General features: G+C 33.8%; 1 protein-coding gene across 1 annotated transcript; it reads right to left on the bottom strand.

The window, feature by feature from the left end:
* Positions 1 to 7,417: 7,417 nt before the first annotated feature.
* On the bottom strand, positions 7,418 to 13,788 carry TRIADDRAFT_24524 (uncharacterized protein; the record flags this gene model as incomplete). The annotated part of the gene is made up of 16 exons (XM_002111804.1): positions 7,418 to 7,602; positions 7,883 to 7,979; positions 8,068 to 8,261; positions 8,377 to 8,700; positions 8,828 to 9,133; positions 9,295 to 9,444; positions 9,560 to 9,752; positions 9,891 to 10,109; positions 10,234 to 10,395; positions 10,532 to 10,738; positions 10,861 to 10,970; positions 11,062 to 11,214; positions 12,121 to 12,309; positions 12,482 to 12,599; positions 12,748 to 13,026; positions 13,192 to 13,788. Coding segments are annotated over 16 exons (3,483 nt in total), but the record flags the coding sequence as incomplete, so codon positions are not given.
* Positions 13,789 to 14,066: the final 278 nt, after the last annotated feature.

The raw sequence follows: 14,066 nt of genomic DNA on the forward strand, positions 1-14,066 counted from the left end.
AAATTAAAATATATGTTGTCCTAACAACTACCGGTTGACAGCTATGTCTTTAAAATACTTAAGGAAACTACTTACTCAGTTAATTATTGCTGTACATTTAGATAATTATGTACGACGTTAGAAAATCTGATTTATTGAATATTATAATTTATAGACAATCTCATAGGGCGTATGCTCGTAGTGGTATAAGTAAATTATTATGTACATTATGTCAAACTCTAAGGCAAATACTAAGGAAAAAATAGCGCCACAGTAGTTATTTCTAGGAATCATACAATCAGCATATTGATTTCATTATGGCTATATTTGCTATAGATGTGGCTGTAACGGTAATATTAAATTGTCTCTAGTTGTGTGGAACATGGTGTCAGTTCCTCCTATGTTAGCGCTATATATATATATTGATTATCTATTGGTGGGAATCGGAAAGATGTAGCGGTGTTAATGGGCCTCTTGGCGAGAAGTGCAGGTGGAAGTCCTAGAAGATTGACTATTGGTCGAGGAGCTGAGAAACAAGGTTCGAGGCGATATAAACAAGACGCGGATCATGTTAAAGGGCTTCTATACTGTAGCCGTTACGATATACTATTTTGTATAGGGAAAATTGTGATAGAGTTTTGATGTAAATATTTACATCAAAGATAGATATATAAGGAGGCTAATATAATTGTAGAGGTAGATAGATTCATTCATAAGTTAGCTTGAAGAAGACATAGTAGATATTCTTTTGATATTATATCCGCAGTTTTTAATGCCTGTATTTTAACATCGTAATAAACTTTTTATATTAACCGAGTCTTACTCATTCTTGTGAGTCGATTGTAGTTAATATAGGGAAGTAGTATTACAGTGGCCTTTGAGATACTTCAAGAATGGAGGTTTTAAATCCATTCCTGAGAAAAATAGCAGCAATTTCGAAACTGATCACACGTACTGTACAGGATTGCTGGACTTTGGCCGGGCAATACGCGTATTGGCCAACTTCGGGTTTTGGCCGTAACCTAAATACCTATAACGACTAAGCTAGTGGTTGATTACAGTATAATTTTAATTGCGATGAATTATAGCTAATCGTAAAGCCATTTACTGTTAATAAGAACTGTTTGCTTTTCGAAAGAAATCTTTGTAATATTGTAGACAACTGGATCGCATTCATTCTTCTGTGATAGATATAGTGATTCTGAATTTCATGAATAAGTATCGAAACTATGAGCAAATGTATTTATAGCTTTTTTTGTGTTTCAGCTGCTATATACGTTATCACATAGTCGCATATACAGTACAACGGCAAGGTATAATTGTGACTAAAACTTAACCATATGAAGAGAATCAATAAAAAATAGGTTTGTGCCTGTTAGTACTGTATGGCTCTAATTCATCTTCACATGTAATGCATAGCAATAGCATGTATTTTACGTATCTACTCAAGCACATATACATATGGGCCCTATCACATGAATGTAATCTTTACCTGACGATTTTATAAAACTAATCGGCTATGAAAGCTCTACAGTTTTTGTTGCTACGTTGATTCATTTTCAGTTTTACCTTTCCTTTTTAATTCCTCATCTCCGAAAACAAGTTAAGCAGATCGATCGATTTATACAATGGGAAACATTGATTATTTACATGAGGAGGAGTAGTTTAATTTAGTGGTTTAAGTCTAATTATCGGCTACCTTGTTGGCGTAAATAGATCGGGCTAAATATATCAAGAACTGTCGACAGGCGCTGGTGATTTACTTCGAGCTCAGGGTATCTTACTTTAGATTCTTGTTACTAATTAATTATCGCTCTACTTTTCTAAATTCTTATAGTAAAAGCCATGTTTACTTTTCTATCTTAACTGAGACTATTATTGTAAGAATTAGACTTCTAAACAGATAGGATACTTCGGATACTTTTCTTACAACTATTACAAAGTGTATGTGATTCCTGAAAAATAATTTACGCCAATTTCATAAAGAAAACCCTATTTAGTGTGTGACGGTACAACAACGCTCTGAAAACACGCTTTCTTGAGAATATTTCTAGTTTCGAAACGATAGTAAACTACAATTATCTACTTAAAAAAGTACTTAAGTGGCAATTATTTACTTTTTTCATCTATTAATAATTAGCATTTCTAATAGATTTTTAAAGAAATTTTAAATTCTTGTATATCGTAGTAAGTAGACGAACATAGGAGAATTCCTAAACCTAATATATAGATTCTACTTGATATTTTTATTTTTCATTTTCAAAAGCCACATACTTATACGAAACTTAGTGAAAATGGCTAAATACTCGTACGCTTTACCAATATGTTTGATCCTGATTGCTATACTGCCAATGGCAAGGCAGGCGGTGAGTTACTTGACATATTGAAACATAATACTGTAGTAATACTATTCAATAAGTCATAACGATATATTTATTCTTCATGATGCTGATTAGGCGGTAAAACTGAAGCCAACAACATGCGCAGCCATTACGAGCATCTCGTATCTCGCGAAATGGATATTTTGCAATGTATGATTCTACTTATAAATTCTATATTGCATTTTGCGTCTTTCAATCAGATCCAGGATTTGCATAGACACTTGTAGAATCACTCTCTACTCTCTATGCACGAACGACTAAATTTCGTAAGAGCTTCTATTATAATATCCCAACCAATGAGTGTATGCCAAACTGGTCAAATTATCGACTATCTAAGGCTGGAATGACTACAGTAAAAAATACTCCATCATCAACTCATTTCCGTGCTACGTGTAACTTTGATGATTAAAGCGAGAAAGGATTGAGGAATCGTCGCGACTATCTAAAGGCATCATTTTGCGAATACGATTATTTTTTGATTTCTAAGCTGCTTGGACTTGTGTTCTAGTCGATTATATCAACAATCGCGGATCTTCCTGCAGCAACTGCCGTATTCCTCTCCGAAGTGATATTAATTGGCATTCACATACAGATCCACAGCTCGTTAGAGAGTCTTGTGGAAAGTAGTTTAATGTCTCAGATGCAATAGCTAGCGAAGACGTATTTGGTAGTTGTTATAATTTTAACCCAAGATTTTCTTGTGTCACTAATAGTTCAACAACAAAAAATTGGTGGATTGGTTGTCCTATCACCGAGGTACCCTTTTCTACCGACTAACAGCAATTCCTTAATTTCTAAAATACGTCTTAACTTCGTACCTAGAATTTGAAAACTGTAAATTATCTGAAAATACCTGATTACCTTTTCTTCAGAATATGATAAAACTGTAGCGATATTAACGTTACTATAAAGATAATAAAGCTCGTTGCCAACAGCTCTATTTAAGATTAGCGTAAGATAGAGAAGACCTGGACCCACGCGAAAAATAATAACAAAAAGATAATAAAAGGAAATAAAAAATGAAACACTAAAAATCGGATATATACGCCGCGCGAGCGCAAAGAAATATATATATCGTTTCGACTCTGAAATTTTCTATATATATTTATGCAATAATGTATGCGCGATTCGCGATTGGTCCATTATCTTTTTGTTATTATTTTTCGCGTGGGTCCAGGTCTTCTCTATCTAGCGAAAACAAGGATAAGTGTGATCATTTTATCCGTAGAAAGGCAGTACTGATTTCAGTTCTGTAGGAAATTATTGAACGGTAAATCGTAGAATTCTATTTACATTCTAAGTTTAGCATGCCAATTGATGCAATAAATGCGGTATTCCAAGTAATAATGATAAACACTTAAGCTCTATTTGTTGATTGCTGACTCAATTTCTATTCTTCTTCAGGTAATATCATATCATTTAATTCCCTTATCCATATAGCATAGTAGCTCAAGCTTACAACGACTACCGTTATTTAATATAATATTTCAACACCCTCAATTTTGACTTAATATTAACATATTTTGCATATTGAATACGTGGGCAGCATGGTAGTGTATCATTATCAGCAGTTAATATTCAATTGGGTAAAATACATCAATTGATAACAATTCTCATAAATTAGTCAAGAAATAACGCTGTGACATTCATTAATTAATGCATCATCAATATTATAATTTTGTTGTGTGATGAATCATATGTTGACACCTAGCTACTAATTAACTAATATTTAATGTCATAGAAAGTGTGTTGTGATTCTGGCTATAATAAGTATGTAGACTGGGTTATTAATTAATTACTGTTTTTGCACCAACGAAGTTGGTGAGGATATATAAAGTCTCAAAGTTCTTAATTGAGAGTTAGTTACGTTAGTCGATGACAGATGGTTATCAGTTGCTAGTCGTAATTGTAAGTTGTGCGTTCAATCGGACATTTTAATAAAATAGCTTCTAGAATAAAGTTTTGATCCTTAACGTGAGTAATCTATCGTCTAAGACTCGAATCTAAGTTTGGTTGATTAAAGAGTGCTTAGAGTTAGTTGCTTAGATAGTTAATTCTACTTTAGAGGAAAGAATCCCGTTTAATTCTTGTGTTACAATCTCGGTTGTGACAAACGCTAACTGTATTAAGAAACATCAATCTCCGACTAATTTAGCACATTGATACCATCCGAATTCAAAATTTAGTATCTTATAACTTGATTTCGTATATAGATTAGAAAATCAAGGATATTTTTATTGATCACACCGGCATAATTTGCTATAATTACTACATTGTCTATTTAAAGTACTAATATATTTATGTTTTATAGTAACGAAAAATCTAACGTAAGAGGCTATAAAAAGGATAATAGCTAAAATGTAACGCAGTTAATACGTCCAAGATTGGATTCTATTAATCAAAATTAACAAGTTCTTGTAAGGAATCACATTAATCATTCCGAGTCTATTCGATTCGTATGTTTAGCTTAAATTAGTGCAATAATTCATTGACTATAAGCATTTAGCTTTTAGCTGCACTGACAATACAAAATAGTTTAGTATGAATATAGAAAGGAGAATTTAATCATACGATGAAATAACGCTTAATTTTAACGAAAGGTAATAATTTTAAGCTGTTAATGTGCAAAAATGTGTTGAAAATGCTATAAAACAACAAATATTCAAAGTGTCTGAATCAGTGTGTTAATGTATTTAAGATTATCTAACTCTTACATCAAATATACTGTATTACCGCATCTTATGGTAATTTATCTGTACTTAATACAAACCTTATCCAGGTTGTATTTCACTTATCCAGAACCAGTACTCCTTGCTAATGCTTGAGTATAACAGCCTGCATAAGCCTCTTGGAAAGCCTTCGTAGAAGATCCAATACGATTTTCCATTTGTACAATTTCATTTGAATAATCTTGTAAAAGTTGTTGTTGCCGCGCTATATGATCCCGTAATGCTATAGATCCGTAACGTACGATATTTTATCAGTTTCAGCGACATATAGATGCTAGTACGATAATTTTTTCAAATCTTACCTTGTATAGTTTGTAATTTATTCTGTGCCTCCGTTCTTATCCTGGTAATCATTCCTAATAAGGTACGCACTTGATCCGATGCAGGTTTAACTGCGGTTACGATTTTTGCTCTTCTGGCGGATATGTTTTGATATCTCGCATTAAAATCCGTTAAATCCTGTGAGCAATATTATGTCAACATAAAACGCCATAGTAAAGTAGCAATTAGAACTATCACAAAGATTAACTTAAGAGTACTTTAATGTACAATTTTGTATTGACAATTTAAAATGTGTTTACAAACCTGTCTAGTTATGTTCATTTCACTTTCAGTAGTTGTTGCTGTATCACTAGCCAATTGTGTATAATTTCTTACTGTACTTTCTTCATTTTGCATAATCTCACTTGTTGTATTCATTCCTTGAATATTGGCTATTGCACTATTTGTAGAAGCATTCATCTGCTTAATATTATTATCAATCTAAGAAAATGAAGGCAAGAATATGAAAATGTTAGTAAAGCAATGATTAAAATACATATATTAGAAAATTATGCTCTGGCTGAGTATGAAGAAACTGAACAAGTTCATGTTCATGTCTACTACCAACAGATTTATGAAAGTGATCATTGAATAAAAATTAAATTATTTACTTGATTGACTGTCACGTTTGTTCTCTTGAAGATACCCCAGAGTATAGCTAGGTTATCTGAAGCTCTTGTCTTTTCGATATTATATTGATCTATTCGAGCTTGTAAATCTGCAATCGACACTTCAGCATTATCAATTGCCGCCCTAAAATAAATTATAACGGAAGTATTTTTTTGAATTCAATTAACAGCGTAAATTAAAGTACTGTATAAACATTATAAGAAAGCTTCTGAAGAGAAATATGATGAAATACAGAAGGACGAACCGAATGCCAGCAATTCGAGCACGAATTGCTGATACAAGGCTGACAATAGAAGAAGAATTTTGCTGTCCAGAATTGCCTTCTAGAACTTGCAATGTAGCATTGAGTTGATCAGATAATCTTACAATCTCAGGCAGATTAAGAGCTAATTTAATGTGGGTAATTTCGATGTTAATACGATCAATATTGGAAGCGTTAGGCCATTGCTGATTTAAGAAGGTGGATAGTCGATTAGTTACTCGACTAATATTATTATATGCTCGTGACCAAATCTGTGCCTCGCCGTTCACTTGGACAATAAAATTTAAAATCTCTCTTAATGTTGCGTTGTTACGTTGTGATAAGTCATTTCTAACTCTTAATGCTAAATCCAAATCACGTAACTTATCAACTAAGCTAATGCTAGTATCTCTTGCAATCCTGTTACTTCTTGCAATCAAATCAACTGCTCCATCACAGTTATTAATAGTATTGCCACATAAAGAGCAGCCCATACCGCCACATGTTGTATCACACTGATTCGCTTTTCTTCCGCAGAGAAAGCGATTAATATCTGCCACCATGTTCTGTAGTTTTGATGTTTCATTCTGTAACTTTCTGATACTTTGCCAATCAATTGCTTGACGATCTTGGATATTGGTCAAACGTGGTCGGAGAATGCGTATCTTGATTTCTGCGGCTTTAATTTTATTACCTGCAATTAATGCTCGTTGCCTATACCTTTCAGCAACTTGAGAAGAATAATTTAAACTGGCTAAAGCACCAATTGCCGATGATTCAGATATATTGGTGAATTGGATTCGTATGCTATTAACTTGATCATCTTGATTAGTAAGTGTTGTATTGTCATTTGTTATAGTTGTCCTCATATTCGGTATTTCACGATTAACGGAGCTTAAATTTTGAAAAAGCTGTTGATTTATTTGTTCATATTGCTGTAAATTACTGCTTGCATTTGTTAATGTACGACGTATAGCGTCTAATTTGTCCATCGTTACTCGCTTATTCTTCAAGAAATTTTCAACTGTTGTCATATCGTTCTCCAGTTGTCGTAACCCACCAAAGCCGAATATGAAGCTACCATTAGCAATTAAGTTCTGTGCCCTTTCGACTTCTGTAGAAGCAATGTCATTAAAGTCTGTGATTCTTTTATTCCAATCAAAATAACAAACATGGCATCTTCTACAGCTAGGGAATGTTCCTTGGTATCCATCTGCACACCGATCACATCTGAAACCTCCAGCTGCTGCTATACAATAACACTGACCAGTTTTACGATCACATTCAGTGCTAAGAGAACCCATTTTATTGCAGTTGCAAGCTAATTGAAATTAAAATCATCCATAAATATGAGTACAATTACCAAGTCAGGTATATATTCAAATGCAAACTGCAGTACAGACTATAAATTTTATTTTAAATCCGATTATTAGAGGTTATAATAATTATGCGTTACATGTTAAAATTCTTAGTCAAATTTATGAAAAAATTTATTTTATTGCAGACTAATTCAAAACTTCTTTTTCGATGATAGCGACTACTAAACTCACTTAGTTATTATATTTTGAGCAATACGAATAATGACTTTGGTAAAAACTGACCGTAACATGTAGTCGATGGATTACCCCAAAAGCCATCTTCGCAGTCACAACATTTATCGCCACTGTATCCTTTAATACAACTGCATTTACCAGTAACCTGAAGATAGTTATTTACAATTAGGAGCAAATCGATATCTGAGAAACAAATCGTCATCATTCTACTGGAATAGTTATTATCACCCTACCGCATCACAATTGGCTTGTAAAGAATTATTACGGCAACAACTACATGGTTGGCAACCCTTTCCACTGGTGATATTCCAGAATCCTGTAGCACACTTATCGCATGTTTTACCGATTACATTAGAGCGACAAGTGCATTGTCCCGTTATAGGATCACAGTTTCCATCTACGCTTCCATATTCGTTGCATTGGCAGGCTGATTGGTTACCGGAATTTAAACAGAAGTTATTTTAGGTAATTCGATAATTTTGTAAGGTTACAATTCCATACCTATGAAATAAAGCCCACTACCACTTAATTTAATTACTCACGTCGACATGTTCGAGTTAATGCCTTTCCATAGTAGCCAGGTCGGCACTGGCTACAGCTGGGACCACCGGTATTGTATAAACATTTCAAGCACTCTCCGGTTTGATTATGGCAGCTACCTGGTTCGTTAACATTAATATTGTTGTTACATTGACATGGTAGACATCTGCCGCCAACGCTTGTAGGATTTCCATAGTATCCTGGTGCACATAGTTCACAGTTATTTCCTGTATAGCCAGTTGTACAATTTTCGCATACAATCGTAGTTCGACTTTGTGTCGATCGGTAATAGCAAGTAGAACTGAACTGATTGCCACTAGAGCCACCTAATTGGTTTATAACACCAGACGCATTAATTTACTATATGCTAATAGTCGATATAAAGATATAATTTTTAATATGATAATAAAGAATGCATTACAGAGTTAAATCAAATAATTTCTATTTGTATACCTGGGCATTCGCATCTTACACAGTCATTAGGTGTTCCAGTTGTTGCTGTTCCCACAAAACCTGTTCTACATTGATTACAAGTAGGCCCAGCAGTATTATGTAAGCAATTTAAGCAAGTTCCGTTTCGTTGATCGCAAGATGCAGAGTGTCCATAGCATTCACATCGTTGACAATTTGGAAATCCATAATAAAAATACTGGCAACGTGCACAATTTAAGCCGACAATATTGCGTTTGCAATTACATTGGCCGGTGTTAGCATCACAAGATTCAAAATTAGTGGAGCCTTGACGATCACATTTACATTCTATAATTATTAGAAGATACAATGAACATTATTTTTGTTAGTGAAAGGTATTAAATGCTCGTTAAAGGCACGATAATGATCTAAATTTCTTTTAAATTAGCTTGAATGCAAAAGATTATATCTCTATGTAAAATTTGGTGCTGCAATTCATAAGGTGCAACCTCGACATCCGTCAGGTAGACCAAAGCCGTAGGCTCCAGGTAAACATTTATCACATCGACGACCGAATATATTCTTCTTACATCTGCACTGGCCACCAACTTTATCGCATGCAGTGCCGGAAATGGTACCAGTTGGATTGCAGTCACAAACTTTAATAGGATGAAGATGTATATCGAATATTTTAGTTACCTATATTTCTTATAGACTGTATTTTGACTATGTGATGCAATAGCTATAATTCCAAATTTGATATTGTAAGCCTACCTAAGCCGCCGTCGTTAAGAATATTAGACACGGTAAACATTACTTCTTTGCAAGTTTCCGATAAGTCACTAACATTGTAGGGCTTATATAATAATTCTGAGCAATATTCAGCTTCTGCAGAGGCAAGTGTTTTTACCAGCGTTGTGGATAACTCTACTGATGCAAGCGAAGTCAATGAAGGCCAGAGCACAATCTATCAATGGCATAAAATGAAGGTACGTATAGCTAAATAATCTCATAATTCTTCAAGTACGATAGTCTAACTTCATTCTTAAATTCAAGTAAATTTAATAGATTCACAATTTATTCAACAGTTGTTTAAATTACAAACCGAATCTAACTTCAAAGGCACGTCAACTCTTTCGTTATTGATATATTGAATTTCAGTTATATAATTCTTATCACGACCGAAGCAAATAGGTATGGTAATATATGCACCGTCCACCGATGTGTTTTGAAATTTTAGGGGAGATGAAGGAATATCGCAATTGATAGGTACACCACTTGGAGGTCGTTTTATGTCGACCGTTATAGTAAAATTATTTAATCCCTGTGTGTATTACGTTTGATAGAATATTAATTTACGATCTAGCAGAATGTTTCTAAAGATTCATTGCAACTTTACGCAGGTACTAAATGCTCACTTCTAGTTCAAATATAGCTCAATAACTTACTGGTGTAGGCTCAAAGCGGACCAACAGACTATACATGAATGTATAGGAGACGGAAATTACAATCCGAACAATTCCATTTGTTTGTATTATCCGATATCCAGTCCCAGAGTATAATTTATACGGATAATCGTAGAAATGATTAATTGTTTGAACAGTACTGGCCTAGGGTATTGAATTAAAGATCAATGAGAAGGCTTGATTAAAACGTTACTATCTGATCCAAATAAATTAGACAATCAGATATCCTAAGGCAGGTTCTAATCTTAATTTCTTTACTTACCCCTCTAACATCTAAGACATTTTGTTCTTCAGCTTCAAATCTGATTGAATCCATCAGAGAATAGTAGTGATTGGCGGTAACTTGATTACACCTTGGGCTTACAAGATTCTTTCTACATGGACAAAGTCCAGTACTGTCATTACAAGAAAGACTATAAGATCCTGTAGGATGGCATAAACAAGGTCGGCATTGAACAGATGGAGATGTCAAACCCCAGTAAGTATCCTAGATGACAGAATAGATTTTAAATACTTAATCTGGTAGCTGCAACGGGAAGTAAATTCTAAGTACTGTAATGCTATAATCCTGGACTCAATCTCTTAAAAAACATTTCTTCATAAATTCACCTTGCATCTTTCGCATCTTCTTCCATCAACATTTAATTCACAACTACATTGGCCAGAGTTAACATCGCAGACAGTATTATCTACGGTACCATCATTATAGCAATTGCAAGCTAAATAATAAAAGATTTTGATATTAAAAGATGTCAATGCATTTTTATTCTGATCAGAATCAAATTATTCATCTTAACGTGCTGTACATACGCAAACATCCCAAAGGATTGGTATCGTTTAGACCATAATAGCTACTCTTGCAAGAATCACACCTATTGCCCATTACATTGCTTTTGCATTGACAAGTTCCAGTTAATCGATTACAAGGCTCATTCGTAGTACCTCTTGCATCGCAATCACATCCTATAATTGTAGAAACGCAATGCTCATAAGACAGAATTATTCTTTTATAAACTGTCTCGACGACAGTCATTGAAGCCAATATTATCATTGTAAAAGCGTTTTTATCAATCATAAGTTAATGGAACCGATATCTAAACTGATTTTATTGCAATTCTAGAAGTTAGTAGCTTGAGTAGTCAAATTAAGTAGAGCAAAACAATCATTTTTGAGACCTGTCATATACCGTATATGTTATGTTTCTGAATGTCATTGCCATCAAATTAAAAATGATTGGCTATTAGTGAAGATTGTGCTATAATAATACGATTGCTTCTATCTGCTTAAGATGATAAGTGTGATAATTGCACGAGCTTAAATTTTATTTCTCTTAATGATAGATTTAGGATATATGGTATGGTACTGTAGTTTATGTAAAAGTTCGGATCGAAATCGATGCAATCTTAGTAGCAATATGACGTACATGGCTTGTGTTCTAAGGCATTCATTTATACCGAACAGTTATATTTATGAAAAGGTAGCATGAAAACATTGGAAAATATCTTGATATCAAAGCCTGAACTAGTCGTGCGATATCGATATTTAGAGATTAAATTTACCCAGCGGTAGACACAGAATTATGTATTAAACTCATTATAATAAAATCTATAATTTCCGTTTGCGTCATTACTCTTCGATCAATAAGGAATATTAACCCAAATTTGATAATAAACTCTTACATTTGCGGTAATGTATGAAAATTGGAATTAATTGCTAGTAATATGTTTTATCGAATCGTTGAGCATCATGAAAGGGCTGAAAAACTACATTTAGATCAAAAAATGATGACGTACGTTCTGTAGCGAGTTATTTCACTTAGGCAGATTAAGAAATTATAAAATAATTTAGTATAGTTCTCGATATTCTTACTTGCGCAAACATCAGGACTGTCCAATGATTTATTTGCTTGTTGAAAGTAATTAGGCTGGCATTGATTGCATTGATCGCCTCGTGTATTATCTTGGCAATTAGTGCAAAAGCTGCCTGATGCATTATTGGTACGCTCATAAACTGTAGATGAGAAACTGCAGGTAGATGTGTGATTGTTACACTTGCAACCTAGAAAAGTAGATAGTATTTATCCATCAGTAATACATGTTACGTAAAATATGCGGCTTCATATATAATTTAAAGATGTTTCTATAACTAATACCGACATTTATCGATACTATTAAAACTCTAATTACAATAAATTAATTTCTATAAAATTTCGATATCGATTAGAGTATACCTGAACAGCCTTTATTTTCTTGATAGCCAGCAATCCATGGCTGATCATTATATTCTGGTAAGCAAACATTACATTGTGTGCCAGAAGTAAAGTGCTGGCAACTGCATTTGCCATGAATCTGATAATCGATGAGAAAACAGTTTATGTTAAAATTATTGAAGTAGGGAAATGAATTATCGTATTAGCCTTTAAGCTGTTATGTTCCTTAATACTAACTAATAAATGAATATAATCTACAAAAGTATAAATATAGTCATACTATTTACCATGTCGCGAATGTTTAGCTTTGCTGGTGGAGTGTTTGGCATTGGGATACAACTCGATGCATGACCATAACACAAACAGCTACCATAAACAACTAAGCTAGAAATAGCATAGTAATATTTTTCGTTATTATCAGGATAGCGCGGCCCGATTGCTTCTCCTAGTGTTTGTAATTTGCTAAATTCAAAACGAATATTGGTAACGGTAATCCAATCTAAAACACGAGGATCCGAGCGGCCATAATCGTTAGTTGTTCCAGGAGGCATTGCAATAAATACGACCTAAATGAATAGTTGTAACCAGTATTATTATGCTGAAATCAAATTATCTAGTACATAGCTAAGCTATTCGTAAATTAAATTTGTAATAATCTTGTCAAGTGAAATTTTCATTCATACATATGTCATTTCTGTATCATTTATTACAGGAAGATTGATCGGAATTACCTGGCCACCTGATGCTGGTTTCGGTTGTGAATATCTTCTGGTACATATAACATCAGAAAAAAAAGTTCTTTGGTTTATACTTTCTCGTATATTAGGAAAGGCTGTTGCACAGTTTTCGGCAAAATATTGGTAAGGCCTCCAATTCTTACCACCATCTTTAGATCTGGATACTATCATAGCGGCAGGGCGAAATGTTAAAAATGTCATTATTAAGTGAGTAATTTGAAATTCTGCCTCAAAGTCCAACGTTAGTGTTACTCTTTCAACGGCATTCTCTGATTGCCACCATGTTCGATTGGTATCAGATGTAGCAACGATATTGCTGACAAGATGAGACTCGGTCTCATTTCTACCAGGTCTAGAATCACAAGTAAAACATTTCTTCTCCGAATCTAAATCACTTACTCTACAATAGCGTTGCGGTCCATTTAAACCGCAGGTCGATGTAGCCGTTAATTGATCGCCACGGCCTAATAATAATTCTCCACTTGGTGGATAACACGTCTTACCAAGACAATCTTGGCACTGGACGGTGGTTAGCTTAACTGAAATAAGGTTAACGTAATTTAAAAAATTGCAAGAATGAATATGTCTCATTTAACCTATACTCATGTCATCAAGCGAATGATATGGTAGCCAAAGTCAATTTGCGTTGGCCTAATGAAAATTCGTCATTGTCTGAGATTCAGATATTTCATTCTCCTTAAATATAACAGTGTTTTTAACAGGTTGTTCGCTATCAGTTTTTACTATCCAGGATAGTAAATAGAGTATGTCGTCTTAATTAATGTTAGTGACTTTTAATCGCCTGCATTGGAATACCTGGTTTTATTAAATGATATACCGTCACTTTAAACTAACTAAGATATTATCTA

Source organism: Trichoplax adhaerens, genomic scaffold, assembly GCF_000150275.1.
Source record: "Trichoplax adhaerens TRIADscaffold_4 genomic scaffold, whole genome shotgun sequence".
NCBI classification, from domain to species: Eukaryota; Metazoa; Placozoa; class Uniplacotomia; order Trichoplacea; family Trichoplacidae; genus Trichoplax; species Trichoplax adhaerens.